The 18,829-nt window shown below is 36.7% G+C and overlaps 2 protein-coding genes across 2 annotated transcripts; both read right to left on the bottom strand.

The window, feature by feature from the left end:
• Nucleotides 1-1,597: 1,597 nt before the first annotated feature.
• Nucleotides 1,598-2,575, bottom strand: LOC145158626 (uncharacterized). Its single transcript, XM_079077495.1, has one exon. It carries the CDS (start codon nt 2,573-2,575, stop codon nt 1,598-1,600), a length of 978 nt encoding a protein of 325 aa, XP_078933621.1.
• A 3,081-nt stretch (nt 2,576-5,656) lies between these two features.
• On the bottom strand, nt 5,657-11,596 carry LOC145157091 (uncharacterized). Its single transcript, XM_079076227.1, has 3 exons — nt 10,103-11,596; nt 6,159-7,284; nt 5,657-6,076 (listed from the first exon to the last, which is right to left on the bottom strand). The coding sequence occupies exons 1-3, from the start codon at nt 11,594-11,596 to the stop codon at nt 5,727-5,729; spliced, it is 2,970 nt and encodes a 989-aa protein (XP_078932353.1). The 3' UTR covers nt 5,657-5,726.
• Between the last annotated feature and the right edge of the window lie 7,233 nt (nt 11,597-18,829).

The following is an 18,829-nucleotide window of genomic DNA, read 5'->3' as shown; positions in this document are numbered from 1 at the left end:
TCGGTGGTTCGCGACCTGGACAACGGCTTGGAGGCGGCGGCGACCTCAACAACAATGGTGGTACGCGCCGGAGGTTGAGGAAGTGAGGGTGGCGGCCATCTCGGGGTTGCATGTCGTCGTTTGCTGATCGGAAATGGGTTGGAGTCGGATGATATCGGCGTCGGGGATGAAGGAGGGTATAAGGTGGTGGTGGAACTCAATTAGGCAGCGGCGGCCGGAAGTTGAAGGTGGAGAGGGTGGCGGCCGGTAGGAGACATAAGGAGGTGACGGCTGGAGGGTTTAGTTAGGGTTAGGGCTATATACCCGTGCCCTAGGAAACTTAATGCCATAATGGCAGAAATGGTCCCTCCACATATCATTTTTTTTCAACCTTAATCCCATATTTACCATTTAAACCCTCACCATTAAAATCCATTACAATTTAGGTACAAAATTTACCAATTACACCTCTGCTTCCATAATTCCTTTCAAAATCGATCCCTAATCTACCAAACAGCCCCTTAGCCTCCAAAATTTCTTCAAATGAAGTCCTAGAAGTTACCATTTAGTTCCTGCCTTCATAAATACTTACAAAACCAACCGGAACTTACACTTTTAACCCCCAACTTCTAAATTATGCCCGTTAACTCCTCGAAATCAACACCTTGCTATATAATTATTGATTACCATATTCCCTACTACTAACCATGGGATACCTACCACTAAACACACCACTCCACCTCATTTTTTTAATTAAATTAGAATCAAAAATACATAAAAAATCATATTTTTTTAAATAATAATTTTCATTAATTTAAAATATCAAATTACATTAATTAAAATACAAAAACTTAAAAAAAACATTAAAAATAAAAATACAACTTCAAACTACATTACTTAAATAACCTAATTAAAACAACTAACAAAGAAACATAATTAAAAAAAAAAAAACTAATCTTCGTTCATATTGAGTTCGTACAAATGATCTGCAACATCTTCTCGAAGACTGAAACACGTTTCACTGTTATGCCCGTTAACTCCTCGAAATCAACACATTGCTATATAATTATTGATTACCATATTCTCTACCACTAACCATGGGATACCTACCACTAAACACACCACTCCACCTCATTTTTTTAATTAAATTAGAATAAAAAATACATAAAAAATCATATTTTTTTAAATACTAATTTTCAATAATTTAAAATATCAAATTACATTAATTAAAATGCAAAAACTTAAAAAAAACATTAAAAATAAAAATACAACTTCAAACTACATTACTTAAATAACCTAATTAAAACAACTAACAAAGAAACATAATTAAAAAAAAAAAAAACTAATCTTTGTTCATATTGAGTTCGTACAAATGATTCGCGACATCTTCTCGAAGACTGAAACACGTTTCGTCGTTATGAATTTCAACAACTCGTGATAAAAATTCATTCGTTCCTGGTACGAACTCTTCAAGTGGGATGACGACGTCGTCCGGATCGTACATGTAAATCGCTCGACCTTGATCTTCAATGATCATATTATGCATTATAACACATGCTAAGACCATTCGTTTAATTCTATCCTTGTCCCAAAGTCGTGTAGCGTATTTCACTACATGTCACGTCTGCTTGAGGACTCCAAATGCCCTCTCGATATCCTTCCTCGCTGATTCATGTCTCTTTGTGAACAAATTTGCCTTTTCACTTCGAGGAACCGAATATGCCTTCATAATTGTAGAATAAATCGGGTATATCTCATCACAAAGGTAGTAACCGTATTTGTACGAATGTCCGTTCGCCCTGAACTTCATATCAAGTGCTTTGCCGGTCCAAAGATCGTTAAAAAGTGGAGACTGGCCAAGAACGTTAATGTCGTTGTTAGACCCCGCAACTCCAAAAAAAGAATGCAATATCCATAAATCCTGCGATGCGACAACTTCTAGGATTATACTTGGTTCACCTATATCTCCTCGAGTGAATTGACCATGCCATGCATTTGGACATTTTTCCCAAGCCATATGCGTACAATCTAGACTGCCAAGCATACCCGGAAATCCATGCCTCTCTTCATGAGCCGAATATAATCTCTCAATATCACGTGGAGTTGGTTTACGCAAATATTGTTGATGAAAAACCTCATATACACATGCGCAAAACCAATCTACACAATCAATTGCGGTCCTCTCGGATACTTTTAAGTATTCGTCAGATACATCAAATGCTATACCGTATCCCAAATACCTAAGCGCAGCCGCACACTTTGGTGTACTACTAAAACCCATTCTTCCTCTAGCGTCGGGTTTTTGTTTGAAAAAATAATAACGAGCTTCTAAAGCGTTACTAATGCGTAAAAATATCGTCTTATTTAAACGGAAACGACGTTCGAATGCATCTTCATTGTAAAGACAGTTATCGGCGAAGCAATCACGTACCAATAAGTCATGTGCGGCTTGACGATCACGATTGACGACCGCCCTTGTACGAGCAACATTCAAACTTTCTTCATCGTGAATGTGTTGTACAACATTGAAGAAGGTCAAGATGAATTCCCCGTCATCATCCGAGTCAAAAAATTTTAACACTTCCAAATCTTCCATGTTTTTTTTTGGTTTAGAATGAGAGTGAAATTTGATGAAATGTATAAGTAGAAGTGTGAGAATTTTATTTACATAGGTAAGTTTTTGAAAAAAAAAATTTTTTTTTTGACCGTTCAACGGTCAAAAGAAGCAACTTCAATACAATTGGCCGTTTCACTTCGTTGTCGCGAACACGAGATACCACGACCGACCGAGGTGGTGTGCACGGTCGTGGTCGTGGTCCACGTAAACCACGAACCGGCTCGTGCTCAGTATTCGTGATAGTCTTAGCAAGCTTACATCATATGTGGTTAAAGTATAGATTAGATGAATTTGATTGATAATTGATAAATGAAGATAATGAAAATTATTTAGAGTATGAATTTGAGGGACTAACCTTGTAATTCTTTAGAATTATTCAGTTAGATCACCCATGAAATCCATCCAGTAATCCTCCCAAACAGAACATCCCTTCAATATATATAGAACTGTATCTGTCATACAAAACACACAAACCAAGAATGGAGTCGCCTTCTTAGAATTATTGTCAAGAGCATATGCCACAGTGAGTCCCAAACTTGATGACATTGCAACGTTTTACACTATATTTAGGAACTTGCAATTCTTTTTCTAAGCAGAATCTAATCGTGGGAAAGAGAGTGGTACATATTCATTGAGGACTTTTATCAAACGGGGTAGCATGCGATATACAAGTTAGGGTTTTCGCACAAGAACAATACTTTCTTTGACCATACGTTGAATGGTAACGTGATGCACTCTATGTTACTGCGGTTTGATTTCTTGCAGGGGCACCGAGTTCTAATTGCGGTGTTGGAATTTTATTGTGAGTAATTTCTCCGCTTATATGATGCCCCCAAGCGGAAGGCGAAAAAGCAAAAATTCATCTCACGTGCATACGTGGTTAATACTCGGCCTCAGGTTGATGCAAATAGGCTTCCGGAAGGAAACGCATCTATTTACCAATAAGGTATCTGATTTTGTTATGTATTTTTTTTAGTACCGATGTAGTTTTGTGCTTTGAAAACGTAGGACATAAAAACGTACTTAATTGGTAATAATTTGGTGGTCCAATTCAATTTCGGTCAAGGAACTTCCTTGTTTATGGGAATTTGTAATGTTTAGGTCTTTGATTTTGAAGATGCTATGTTTAGTTTAACCGAATCTGGATTGCTTAGATTAGATTGTCAACAGTGGCATTTTGTTGGATTACTCATTGTTGGATCTCATAGACACGCTAATTATCATGAACTTGAGGCTTTTCCATTAGATATCATATTTTGACTTTCCACAGCCAAAATTTGAAATCTCTAACCTTTGAACTTGATATGTAGTTATTTTAATTCCTTGACAGTAGCTTGTAGTATTTTAAGGACACCATGTTAACCATTTTTTGTTTTAACTGCTACTACTACATTGCCATTATTCATGTCATTTTATATCATGCCATTTTTGTTGTTAACTTCAACTTTTGGTCTGGATTCTTGTAGACAGTCATGGTCTATTCCTTGTTAGGAGTACCAGCATTTCTTTGTCAGCGACCTTTTGTTCTAAAGAAACATAGAGCTTCTGCTGGTTATGATCTCCAAACCCTAAACTCTATTCTACATGAATAAAACTTGCTACTTGTAGACTTGTAGTTTAAGGTCTATACAATTCATGGACCTTGGTATACCAATACCACTCTTAAGAAGAAAGTTGAACGTTACTTCAATATTTTGAAGAAAATAATCAAATATTGGTTTGTGCTCTTAATTATTCAGTTGAATGTCATAGTTCTGCAATCAGGACAATTAGTGATGTGGAGATTGAAAGGTTGCTTACTGCTTTGCCCTTGCTAAACTCTAATATAAGAAAGGAAGACTCTATTACTCCAATATATTGAGGAAATCTTCTGTGCCTAATGGTGTCAAGAACTGAGAAAGATGGACCAATTGAAGTTAAATGGAAAGATAAAGATGATGATTTGTCTGTCCATGAACACAGCTGAAGAAGGAAACATGATCACTTCATTTTTATAACTTATGTCCATGGCTTATCTTGATTGCTCTACTGCCATGCCTAGGGTTGTTCATAATTATCCGAATCCGAAAATCCGATCCGAAAAATCCGATATCCAATTGTTAAATTATCCGAAAATTCGGATATCCGGTTTTTCGGATTCGGATACGGATAGTGATTTTGTAAGTTTTCGGATATTTCGGATATCCGGTATCCGAAAAAATATGATTTTAATTTAACTATTTTTTCTTATTTTATGAAAATGAAAGTTAATACTTTATTGCTCAATACTTATACTAAATGCGATCATCTTCATCTCGGCTTAACAACTACATTTGGTGGTCTCAAACGATGCTTAGATTTATATCGTGTTATTGTTTTCTAATGTGTAGTGTTTTGATTTCTAACTTAAAGATTGAACTTGATTACTGTAAAAGAAACTTCAATTTATTCTTAATGGTTCGTTAGTTAGTTTTTTTAATTGATTTTAAAAGCTTTTAGTCAATTTATTTTGAGTTTCATCACGTAGTACAAATGGTTAATCCATTTCGTTTGTCAATACTAAACTACTTAGATAGTTAACATTAATTGTTTAGTTTAATTGATATTTGAAAATGACAAAAAGATAGAATTTCGGATATCCGGTTTTGGTATCTGTATCCATATCCGAAAATTCGGATATCCGGATTTCGGATATCTGAAAATTCAGATACGGATTCGGATACCAAAATCCACTATCCGAAATTTCGGATATCCGAATTTTCGGATATCCGGTTTTGAACACCCTTGCCATATGCCATCTATTGGTGGTTTTGACTTTTCAAGTAAAAATGGTAAATTGTTGTGCAATAAGGGTTTTAGTTTTCATTTTGAAGTATGATTTATTTACACAGTTGGATCGATCCCTGCTCTCATTTATCTAGGAGGCAGGGAAAACAAAGCTTCATTGCCACTGATAATCTTCATATCAAGGATTTTGTAGGTTATGCATCATTTTCCTGAAAAGACCACCATATTTTCAAAGTAATACCTTCATTCCATTTGTTTCACAACTTATTTCAACAAAATACAAGATTCATCAGATACTCAAATACATCCATATTTAACAATTAACACCCAAAATATCGACTAACAAGACACCTCAAGTCCTTAACTATTTTGAAGTGTATCCCAACTCATGGACAACATTTCCGATATTCATCCGTTGCGTTGGGGAATCCACAGAGCATGATACTCCAAGTTTGACAGTTGAAGCCAGGCATTCCTCTATTTTCTTTACATCTGCTATAATAGGAATAGCATCCTCTTGAAGAAATTTCAGAAGATCATCATCAATAACATCGGTTACATGGTTTGGCAAGGCCATGTATGCAAATTTATGAAGGGTAAGGCCTTCGTTAAAGATGTTGTCTGTTGGCCTCTTCCCTGTCATCACCTCCAACAATAGTATTCCAAAACCGTAGACATCCCCACTACTTGTCATCTCACTCCCAACACCATACTCTGCAACTTATAAGCAATGACATCAAAAAAAAAAGGTAACACTATAAATAGATATAAGAACCTGGGAATACATGAACTTTACTTGGAGGTGCATATCCAATTGTTCCTCTAATGCCACTTGTGCTGTTTTGGTTTGAATTTGTTCCAAGGAATCGAGCTAAACCAAAGTCTCCAACATGGGCCACCATATCATCATCAAGTAGAATGTTGCTAGGCTTCAGGTCACAGTGAAGGATGGATGGCTGGCAGTGATTGTGAAGATAATCAAGTGCAGATGCGACATCAATGAGAATATTTATTCTCTGGAAAAGATTCAGTCTGGATGTATTTGCACTTGAATGCAACCAATCATGTAAACTCCCATTGGGCATGAACTCGTATACCAGAGCTTTGAAGTCATTTCCATGGTAGTCAACACTTGAACATGAAGTTATTATCTTCAACAGATTCCGGTGTCGAATACTCCTTAATGCTTCACACTCCGCTATAAAGCTTTTGTGAGCACCCCGCTTTTGAAGATGTATAACTTTGACAACAACACATCTATCATCATGATCATTAAGGACTCCTTTATAAACAGAGCCGAACCCACCCTCGCCAATCAAATTGGCTTGGGAGAAGCCATTGGTAGCCTTTAGAAGTTGACCATATGATACTTTCATGAACCGTTCGTCCCTCGATGATTGAGATGGTTGACTCTTCCTTTTCTTACACCAAACATATGCAAAACATAATATGGTGAAATGTGTGGATGCAGTTAGAATGAGTACGGCGAACAAAGGAAACCTTTTTTTATGTTTATCATGTGTCTCCTTGCATTTGGGCAACCCAAGTTCAGGCAAGCCACCACAAAGCCTCCTATTTCCCAAAACAGAGAATGCACTTGCATTGGCAAACACTCCTAGCACCGGTACTTCACCATCAAAATCATTAAAGGATAGGTCTACATATTCAAATGAGAACCGTTCTGAGAATTGAGGAATTTTTCCCGAAACGCCTCTCATGGAACTCAATGACGATGGTACCCTGCCTTGAAAAAGGTTGCCTTTGAGAGATAAGAATACAAGGCTAGTGCAACCACCAATGCTACTAGGAATGTTACCTGATAAATTATTATAAGAGAGATCCAAAGAAGTCAGCATCTTGAGGTCGCCAACCTCTGTTGGAAGCGAACCAAACAGGTTGTTTTGAGAAAGATCTAGTGCTATGTGTTGAGTGTGAAGCCATTGGGCTAGTCAAAAGAAGTGGCAGGAAACAAGGAAAGCCAGAAAACATGGAGAAAGAAAAAGGGGACATCCATGTTTTGAGGTAGTGGATGAAGACCCGAATGTTTTTTTCTTTTTTAATATACTTTCTCAATTTCAATCTCTATAAATGAGATTGCTCTGTATTTGTAAGGATGGATCCATCACAAACTTCACAGAAAAAATATATACACTCCTAGTTACCCTCGTGTGGACGTAGGTCAGAAATAGACCGAACCACCTTAAATCTTTGTTGTTCTTGTGTTTAGAGTGGTGTGTTAAGTGTCTCGATCCTAACAAGTGGTATCAGAGCAAGGTTTTAGCTCCAGAAGGTGATTTTCAGTTTTTTGGTCGAAATTTTTTTCGTCAAAAACGATTTTGGTGTATACCGTTGGAAAGGTCTCGTTCCGAAGATTCCGAAAATATTTTTTTCTGAATTTTTTGACCACCGGAAGACGTCCAAATCGCCGGTCAAAGGTTTGCCGGAATAGTTACCGAAAAAAAAACCAATTCGCCGGAGAAGACGACACTGTAGCACCTGAACTCGCCGGAGAAGACGACATTGTAGCACCGAAGTTCCGCCGGAGAAGACGACACTGTAGCAGGAACTGTAGCACAACGTCAGCGGTGACGTCAGCAGACACTGTAGCACGACGTCAACGGTGACGTCAGCAGAAACTGTAGCAACACTGTAGCAGATTTGAAAATTTGCAATTTGGCCCCTAAATTTCCAGAAAATTGCAAGATAGGTCATTGTTCTTTCAGAAAATGGCAGAAAGCAGTAAGCTTCAGATTGAGAAGTTTGATGGGAAAGATTTTGGTTGGTGGAAGATGCAAATTGAAGATTTGCTCGTGCAGAAAGACTTGGACGCAGTTTTAAGTGAAAAACCGGAGGCGATGACACAGGCAAACTGGGAGACTTTGGATAAGAAGGCCAAGGCATTTATTAGACTGACGTTGTCAAAGGATGTTGCCTTCAACATTTTGAAGGAGACCTCAGCAAAGGGAATCATGGAGGCATTGTCTAATATGTACGAGAAGCCGTCGGCAGCAAATAAAGTCTTCCTGATTCGGGAGCTAGTCAACACGAGGATGAAGGAAGGAAGTTCAGTTACAGTGCACATCAACAATTTAAACTCGATTTTATCTAGACTTGGGTCAGTGGGAATAAAGTTCGAGGATGAAGTTCAAGCTTTACTATTGTTATCATCATTACCTGACAGTTGGTCTGGAACAGTTACAGCCGTTACTAGTTCCACAGGATCGAATGGGCTCACTTTTGAAGGAATTCGGGATTTAATTCTAGGCGAAGACGTCAGACGAAGAAATTCCGGGGAATCATCAAGTGAACAATTGAATGCGGTCAGAGGTAGAAGAAATAACAGAGGTAGTGGGAGCGGGAACAGGAGAAGGAGTCAGTCGAGGACTCGAAATGATGTGACTTGTTGGAACTGTAAAGAGGTTGGACATTTCAGGAATCAATGTCCAAAAGACAAGAAAGAAGTTAACGCTGCAGTAGACCATTCAGATGATGATGTTTTGATCTGTAGTGTGGAGAGCAATGTGGATTCCTGGGTTATGGATTCGGGTGCTTCATTTCACGCTACCCACAGCCGTGAAGCACTGCAAAATCTGAAAGAAGGAGATTTTGGTAAGGTAAGACTGGCGAACGATGAGGTTCTTGATGTGACGAGCATAGGTGACTTAGATTTGAAGACTCCAGTTGGTCCATGGACTTTGAAGGATGTCCGGGTAATTCCAAGTCTGAAGAAACAGTTGATTTCTGTTGGGCAGTCGGATGAACAGGGGCACGAGGTTAAGTTCAAGAATGGGCAGTGGAAGGTTGTCAAAGGAAATCTTGTGATAGCTCGTGGACATAAGAGGGGTTCATTATATATGGTCAGATTACCATCTGAGGGAGTAACCGTCCCAGTTCAGAAGAAAAACAAAATCCGGTTCATAGAGTCTCGTGGACAGAAGAAGGTTTGCTTTGCAGATGGCAAACCCAGAGTCACAGGTCAGATTCAGGTTGAACGTGTTTGGAACGGTTCAGAAAAACCAGTCAAGGGCATTCATAGCAGTGGGAGCATGGGCTTTGTTTCAGCTAGAATACCCAGAACACAGTGGGTTAAGAGAACCAGTATTCCATCTGTAAAAGTCTCTCCAGATTATCTGTTTCACATGGAGAGTGTCGTTTGTTCTCAGGATGTTCCAGGATCGGGTAGTTCATTTCAGTGGGAGCCGGTGGAGACAGAGAACAGGTCAGTGGCAGACTTAGCCATGACTGATGTGTTGGAGCTAACGGAAGCTTCAACTAGCCTTCATGTCAATTGAAGAGAAGGCCAGGGTAACTAGGAAGGAGTCAAGATCAAAAGTTTTTACAGAAATACAGATACACAGTTGAAGCTATGGTGAAGATTGTTTCGTGGCTTCAAGTGGGAGATTGTTGAGTGTGAAGCCATTGGGCTAGTCAAAAGAAGTGGCAGGAAACAAGGAAAGCCAGAAAACATGGAGAAAGAAAAAGGGGACATCCATGTTTTGAGGTAGTGGATGAAGACCCGGATGTTTTTTTCTTTTTTAATATACTTTCTCAATTTCAATCTCTATAAATGAGATTGCTCTGTATTTATAAGGATAGATCCATCACAAACTTCACAGAAAAAATATATACACTCCTAGTTACCCTCGTGTGGACGTAGGTCAGAAATAGACCGAACCACCTTAAATCTTTGTTGTTCTTGTGTTTAGAGTGGTGTGTTAAGTGTCTCGATCCTAACACTATGGTTAGAGATGAAAGTTGAAGCAGTTGTCTAGGTATTCCACCGCGGAGTTTATTATCATGAAGGCGCAATTCTGATAGATAATGACAATTTCCCAGGCTTGATGGAATACGCCGTTCCAGTCTGTTGGAATGTAACCAAAGCTTAGTCAACGATGATAAGTTTCCGATGGCATCTGGAATCGGCTGTGAAAATTGATTATTATATAGGTAATCAGCTTCTAGATTTTGGAGCTTCCCAATGGCGGAGGGGATTTTTCCCATGAATCTATTATCTCCTATAGCTAAAGTGGTTAAGCCAACTAGATTACCTATGCTTGAAGGAAGGTTTCCAGATAAATGATTTGCTCCTATATCTAGATACGAGAGCTGATCAGAAAGATTACCAATTGATGTCGGCAGCACTCCTTGCAACTGGCTATCATAAAGATAAAACAACTCCAGTCTGCTGCAGTTTTCCAAAGTATCAAGAAACTTCATATCATTAGCTTCACCGGATCCATAATTGTTTCTACCTAAGGATAAATAATTGAGATATTTTAGTTTTGAAAAGTCGATTGTCAACTTCCCACTAAAACTGTTGTCATGCACTTCAAGAACTTCTAATTTCGAAGAATTAGATATCGAGGGTGGAAGAGGTCCGGTCAGTTGGTTATCCCGTAACTGAAAGAACCCAAGGTGAGGGAGCATTTCACCTAAGGCTGAGGGGAGACTGCCAGTAAGCTGATTCTCAGCAAAGGAGAAATTAGTTAGGAGTGAGAGGTTATAAATGGAATGAGGGATGGTTCCAGATAAGTTACAAGCAGAAACGTAAAATTCTGTTAAGTTTTTCCAATGGCCTAAGGTGTCTGGAATGCTCCCACCCAATGGATTTCTGGCTGCAGAGAACACTTCCATTGCTGTTATATTCCCCAAGACAGGAGGGATTCTACCTGTTAAGTTATTGCTACCAAATAGAAAAAAAGTAAGTTTGGAGAGGAAACTGATCTCTTTTGGTATGCTTCCAACTAGCTTGTTATCATGGAGTCCAAGCTTTTCCATATTAGAACACCCAGACAAGTTAGTTGGAATGACTCCGATGAATTTGTTATAGCCAAGATCGAGGACACGTAGCCTAGATAGACGACCCAGTTCATAAGGGATTGTACCTTGAAAGCTGTTGTTCCAGAGACTAAACAAACGAAGGAAGCTGAGGTTCCCTACATGTGGAGACAACGAGCCTTCTAGGCCTTGTGAAATCATTCGTAGAGCAGTGACTCTTCTGTGGCGCTTCCCACATGAAACACCACTCCAATCACAAAAATGGAAGGAATCATTCCATGAGCTTAGTGGATCATTGGTGATCATGGACTTTAAATGCAGCAACGCATGATAATCGGTCTCATTCCCGCCATAGGAAGTAGAGATGGTGGGGGTAATCAGAAATATAACAAGAATAGAAAAGAGGAAATCAACACGAGAGAAAGATGATAATGAAATTGGTTGCTTTGAGTTCATTTTTTGGAACTAAACTTAGGATTCCAAAAGATAGTATATTGCTTTTTGATTTAACTTGTTACATTTAAGACCCTATTAATAGCAATGATCCGTAATGATGATATGTTTGTTGACATTTATCCAACCATTGATTTTTTCAAACTTTAGTAAAATAAAACGGCCACCTGAAATTAAAACCAGGAAACAATAATGGACAATCAACAGCACTTCCAGATCAGAGACGATCATATGAGAACCTTAAATCCAGCCATTGATTTTTTCAAACCCACGGACGATCATTTTTTATTTTTATTTTATTTATTTATTTATTTATTTTTTTCTAAACAGCAATAACTTTAACAGTTATCTTTTATGTTTGACCTTAAAACGTTTTTTCTCTTGACTTACAAAGCCGACAATAAGTCTTTGATTATTTACTTATATCCCTAGAGTCTCCCCGACCAAAACAGAAATAACATTGGTGTGACATTAATTACCTTGTCAAATTACATAAAAACACAATATTATCATATGACTCTTTTGATTAATAACATTTTATTTTATACTCAAATCTTATTTTGATTTAATTTACATAATTGTTAAATATTCTATATAAAAATATAAAGAAGTTCAATTACGAAAAATACATGATTAAAAATCTCATGGAGATCTTTAAAATAAATATATTACTAAACATTATTTGAATATCATTGATTGTTCTTATTAGCATCTCCAATGAGAGCTTTTTTAGAGTTTATTATTATTAATTTATCATCTCCAATTAGAGTTTAATTTCTCTTTATCTATATTGAGCACTTATTGTTATTGGAGTGCATAGTTTTTTTTTTTTATCATTTTTATTGATCATTCAATATATATTTAATGGTCAATATAGTTTAACCTTTTCTACATGTAACCCCTTATCTTGTAATCATATTTTATTTTCTTCCTTAATTATATTTTTTAATTTATTTATTTATTGACTAGTTATTTAATTCTATCAAAAAATTAATAACATTTTATTTATGAAATATAAATTTATAATGAAATATTTATTAGAATATTTTGTATTAAAATATGATGTGTGCTTAAAAATAATAAATTAAATGTATGGTTTATATAGAACATTTTAAATAGATAATGATAGATTAGTTAAATTTAAAGAAAAATCTATGAGAAGAAGTTAACCATTGGAAAAGTCATTTACATAGAGGTTAAAATTGATTAATGATGAGGTGACAATAATAATAGTTAATAAGTCATGGTATAGGATAACAATTGGAGATGCTATTAGTACTCCACCCTATGATTTGTATATAATATTTGTATAGGCTTTTATGTCTAATCATCTTAACGTAATCATATTCATTATCTACTTACCCTGCACTCACAACACGTTTTATAAAAAAAAAAATTATAGCTAGGGAGGGGTATAATAGTTATATAAGAGGGGTATGAAAAGAATAATATCCTATTAACATTGTAGAGTCTTAATCCAATGAATTATTTCACATATTTCATGTATGAGTTAACTTGTCAACAACATATTTTTACCATAATTGGTTAAATCGGTATCAAGTGCTATTAAGTCAACTTGCTAGCTAACCGTTTTGGGTTGAGTTCAAAAAAATCCAAACAATATGATATTTTTCTATATAAATCAAAGAATTTTATAAACTTTATTTACTTTTTTCTACTAGCTTTCAACACAATGACGTCCTCATGAGAGATAATTTCCACAAGATTTGTAAGTTGACTTCGAAAGTGGAAAGTAACAAATATTCTAACTTCTAAGTTCTAATCCATCATTAGGATGAGAAAATATAGCACAAAGGCTTTGACAAGAGAACTACTTTCCGCATTTAATTTCAAAATATGTATTCATTTCACATTAAAAGACATGCAACAAGTTTCCACACCCCTTTTTGAATTTAGATACAACAAATTATATGATCTTAGCAACACCACTGGTCGTCATGCTCAACAACTATGACTTTTACAACTTATCTACCCTACAACGGCAACATATCATCTTTAAAAAGTAAAGCTTTTTAGAACTTTTAAGTCGTCCTTAAAGGGTCTGAACCAACTTTCCTGTAATGGGTTTACCTTATGTTATTTGAACCCTACATTTTGTGGAATGCTCAATGTCCTATCAGACCTCAAATGTAGAAGAATTTATTTATTTATTTTATTTTTTGGTTTTTAAAGCATTTTTACTTTAAACAATGTAAGTTATGTTCCACTAAAAAATAAGCAATAATATAATAAGGATAGTGCGAGTAGATAACTAAATCAATGGACTCAACAAAGGAATTGAATACTATTAATTTGGTTTCACACCACCTCTTTACGTATAGACTTCAAGAATACCTAAAAAAATTGTATTCTATTTTTTTCGTCCTTCTATAAACACAACAATGTCTTTAGTTGGTTGTTACAAAATAAATATGAAACATCCCTCACATGAGTTGTTTAAAAAATGATTTGGTAAAAAATGGTTTATAAAATCTTTAGATTTTTATTCAAAATGGTTTTAATGTTCGAAAAATACGAAAATCTAGTCCCAAAGTCCAAAACATAGTTAATTAGTTAAAAAGGCGAGGTAGTGTCAATTAACATCATAACATGTCAAAATGAAACCACTAGAAAGTCGTAACCTTTTAAGAGCATCCACAATGCAAGTAGTATAAGAGTTGAATAGGGTGATGATTAGGATTGAATAAGAGTTGACTGAAGTGTGGGTGATGACATGGAGTATAGTTGAATGGAGGAGTTGAATGATCATTGAATGGTTCAATAGAAAAAATAAAATGGTGATTAGGATTGAATAGGTGTTTAATGGGTTGTGGGTGATATTGTATAGATGTTTAATGGATGATGTGACAATCCATTGAACTGTATAGAGTTCAATGGATTTTGGATGCCCTAAATATCATGTTGTCTTATCCTTCCATAATCAGATCAAGGGTTTGTTAGAGCCATAGATCAAGGTATAATACATCCAAAAAAATCCATAAGGCTAACAGTGTGTTAGCGTCGACTAACAATCAATTTTCAAAAACTGTCAATTTTAGATTTTAATTTTTTTTTCATATATATATGAAGGCCTCAACTTTTATTTATCGTGAATTTTTTAAATGGTCCCTTATTTTATAAAAGTCTTATGGTCATCCTCTCCAAAAGGAATCCTCATGTAAAATATGATCTGCTGTATAAGAAAATACTATATCGTGGTATAGCCTCCTCCTTGAGGAATGATACTTTGAGCATTCATTTTTTGGAATTGACATGCACAAACGACCAAATGTATTTCATCCACACATTTCATATTTGTTTTGGCCAATACAAATTGATAACAAACATTTTATATTATTATAGTTACAGGCTACAAATATAAAACATTGATCGCATTTACACCTGTTGTGAAATACGAAGGATCCGAATAAACTTAAATAATATTAGCTCAATGTGGAATGGGATCAAAAATTATCAAAGCGTAACAATCACAACGAAATACGAATAAAATAAATAGAATAGAGACACATGAATTTACGTGGAAACCCAAATCGGGAAAAAACCACGGGCGGAGGAAGCCGAGAAACAATTCACTATAATTTGCAGTGTTTACAAGGATTATGAAAGAGATTACAAATAGAGTGAGAGGGCTAAAATATATGGTGATGTATCAGTATATATATATATATATATATATATATATATATATATATATATATATATATATATATATATATATATATTTGATTGTTTGGTTATATGTGGGTTAAGTCTCTCTGGCTATTTATAGCCAAAGAGGAGAATACAGAAGAAAAGAAGAAAACAAATAATGCCGTCCAAAAAATTGTTGCGCCTCCATTCCGTCCAATTCCATTTTCAATTTCATATTAGATTACTATTCATAGTCAAACTATGAATAGTAAATGATAAGTTACGGAAATAACCCCTGAACTATTTGTCACTTGTTAATTTTGGAGGCAACATTTTCCACAATCTCCACCTTGACATCAAAATTAAGCAAGTCATGCTTTACGATTAGTCAAAACCTATAGCTCTTCAAACTCTAAAACTTCCATAAGAACCTGCAAAATTATATAGAGAAAAATTGTTTCCGAAAAATAAATAATACTTCCTCCACCTACGAGCCTTCAGGCTCAACTGCGATCAGAAACACCCACCATGTCCAAACATAATTTGAACTTGGCTATAGGAAGACTTTTAGTGAACATATCAGCGGGATTATAATCTGTATGAATCTTGTCCACAACACAATCGCCTTTTTCAATGATATCCCGCACAAAATGATAACGAATATCAATATGCTTAGTTCGGTCATGAAACATTTGATCTTTACTCAAGAAGATAGCACTCTGGTTGTCACAGAAAACTGTGGTCACCTTTATTCTATCATCGAGTTCTCCAAATAACCCCTTCAACCAAATATATTCCTTAACTGCTTCTGTAATCGCCATGTACTCTGCCTCGGTAGAAGACAGGGCAACTGTAGACTGTAACTGGGCTTTCCAACTAACATCACAACCATTTAGAGTAAACACATACCCTGTAATTGATCTTCGTTTATCCAAATCTTTGCCATAATCTGAATCAACATATCCGAACACCCCAGTGTTAGATTTACCAAAACGTAAACACATAGAAGACGTACCACGTAAATAACGAAAAATCCACTGTACTGCTTTCCAGTGTTCTTTCCCCGGGTTTGCCATGTATCTACTAACCATGCTAACAGCATAAGCCAAATCAGGGTGCGTGCAGATCATAGCATACATCAAAGATCCAACAGCACTAGAGTATGGAACACGTGCCATGTAAGCCATATCAGTCTCATTAGTAGGACTCAAAGCGGATGATAGCTTGAAATGAGCTGCAAAAGGTGTGTTGACAGACTTTGCTTCGTGCATATTGAAGCGTCTTAGGACTTTCTCAATATAAATTCTGAGAAAGATGCAAGATCCTAGACTTCCTGTCACGAATAATTTCCATACCTAAAATCTTTTTGGCAGCTCCTAAGTCCTTCATTTCAAATTCAGCTTTCAACTGGTCTTTTAACTTCTGAATCTCCTTCATATCTTTTGCTGCAATCAACATGTCATCCACGTACAAGAGTAAGTAGATCTTTGAACCATTGTCACCTTTCTTGAAATAAACGCAGCTATCATAGGTGCACCTGCTGAATTTGTGACTGGTCATGAAAGAATCGAACCTCTTGTACCATTGTCTAGGAGACTGCTTGAGGCCATAAAGAGATTTGTTCAACTTGCATACGTAGTTCTCCTTTCCAGGAACTACAAAACCTTTAGGTTGTTGCATAAAAATCTCTTCCTCAAGCTCACCATTTAGGAAAGCTGTAGTGACATCAAGTTGTTCTAAGTCAAAATCGTTAGAAGCAACCAACCCCAACAATACACGAATGGAAGTATGTTTGACAACTGGGGAATAAATGTCAGTGTAATCAATACCAGGAATCTGACTGTAGCCTTTAGCTACTAACCGAGCTTTGTATCTTGGTTTATCATTTGGGTTGACAGGTTCCTTGAGCTTGTAGACCCACTTGCATTTAACTGGTCTCTTTCCTTTCGGAATAGGAACTAAATTCCAAGTACTGTTTCGCTGCAAGGATTCCATCTCATTTTGCATAGCGAGCATCCAATCATTTGAGTCTTCAGATTTGATAGCCTCGTCATAATTTGCAGGCTCCGTTGTAGACTCAATATTATCAGCAACAATAAAAGCATAGGCAACCAAATCAGATTCAGCATACCTCTTCGGAGGAATAATCTGTCTTCTCGGTCTATCTCTTGCAATGCTTGGAGTAGTAGCTTGTGGTTGTGAAGGTGTTGAATCTTCACCAACAACATGCTCATCCGACGAAGAAGAATCTTGATGCTGATTTGTACTCTGATTAGTGGTAGGTGAAGTAGGAAGCTCCACCTCCATTTGAGCATACTCTTTATTTGCTTCGGATGATACATCTGATGCATCTGTTCTTTTAGAAAAGTCAGCAACTGGTTGAATCATAGCAGACTCATCAAAAGTAACATCTCTTGAGATGATAATTTTCTTCAAATCAAAGCTCCATAACTTGTAACCCTTTACACCTTGATTGTACCCAAGAAAAACGCATTTGATTGCTCTTGGTTCTAGCTTCCCATTGTCAACTCGTGCATACGCTGGACATCCGAATGGTTTTAAATCTGAATAATTTGCAGGTTTACCGGACCATAACTCAAACGGAGTTTTCTTCTCGATTGCTCGTGACGGTGATCGGTTGATAACATAGCAAGCAGTCGAAGCAGCCTCCGCCCAAAAAGACTTTGGCAATTTGGAATTAGAAAGCATACACCGGACCTTCTCCATAATGGTGCGATTCATCCTTTCAGCTACACCATTTTGTTGAGGTGAATGGACTACTGTGCGATGTCGAGTAATGCCTTCCTTTTGACAATAGACATTAAACTCTTCTGAGCAAAACTCAAGTCCATTATCCGTACGAAGATACTTTACCACCAGACCTGATTGCTTTTCAACCTGAACTTTCCAATTTCTGAAGGTAGAGAAAACGTCTCCTTTATTTTTTAAGAAGAAAGACCACACCTTCCTGGAGAAATCATCAATAATAGTGAGCATATAAATAGCTCCACCTTTTGAAGCAACTCGAGCCGGTCCCCACAAATCCGAGTGAACATAATCAAGTGGTCCTTTCGTTGTATGGATGCCACTTGCAAACCTCACTCGTTTTGCCTTGCCATATACACAGTCTTCACAGAAATCCAAATCAACAATCTTTTGTTGACCAAGTAAACCTCTTCGACTCAATTCTGACATGCCTTGAAAACTCATATGGCCGAGTCGAAGGTGCCAAAGACGGGACTGATCTGGATTAGAAAGAGACTTTGAAACAATAGCAGCATCACTCGAAATTGTTTGCCCGTCAAGAAAGTAAAGATCTGAGGTTTTTCGTTCGGCTCTTAGTTTGTCGGAACCGTCTTTGAATACCCTGAGAACTCCACCTTTACCAGCAAACTCGTATCCCTTTTTGTCAAAGGAACTGAGAGATAACAAGTTTCTTCTGAGGTCAGAAACATATCTAACATCCCCCATGGTTCGAATAACTCCGTCAAACATACGGATCCTGACTGAACCATGTCCAAGAACTGGACATGTAGTATTGTTACCCATCAACACATAGCCCTGGTTAACCTTTTCAAATGTGTA

This window comes from Lactuca virosa, chromosome 2 (genome assembly GCF_052849685.1).
Source record: "Lactuca virosa cultivar CGN04683 chromosome 2, Lactuca_virosa_CGN04683_v6, whole genome shotgun sequence".
In the NCBI taxonomy this organism is placed as follows: domain Eukaryota; kingdom Viridiplantae; phylum Streptophyta; class Magnoliopsida; order Asterales; family Asteraceae; genus Lactuca; species Lactuca virosa.
Note: the sequence above shows the minus strand (reverse complement) of the source record. Positions and strands in the feature narration are given on the sequence as shown.

What these genes read in the sequence shown, in the direction of transcription:
- LOC145157091 (XM_079076227.1), bottom strand. Translation starts at nt 11,596, where the DNA reads ATGAACTCAAAGCAACCAATTTCATTATCATCTTTCTCTCGTGTTGAT. An exon ending in TTCAACTTTCATCTCTAACC is followed by an intron (nt 7,285 to 10,102) that starts ATAGTGTTAGGA and finishes CACACTCAACAC; the next exon opens with ATAGCACTAGATCTTTCTCA. An exon ending in AATTGGATATGCACCTCCAA is followed by an intron (nt 6,077 to 6,158) that starts GTAAAGTTCATG and finishes TATAAGTTGCAG; the next exon opens with AGTATGGTGTTGGGAGTGAG.
- LOC145158626 (XM_079077495.1), bottom strand. Translation starts at nt 2,575, where the DNA reads ATGGAAGATTTGGAAGTGTTAAAATTTTTTGACTCGGATGATGACGGG.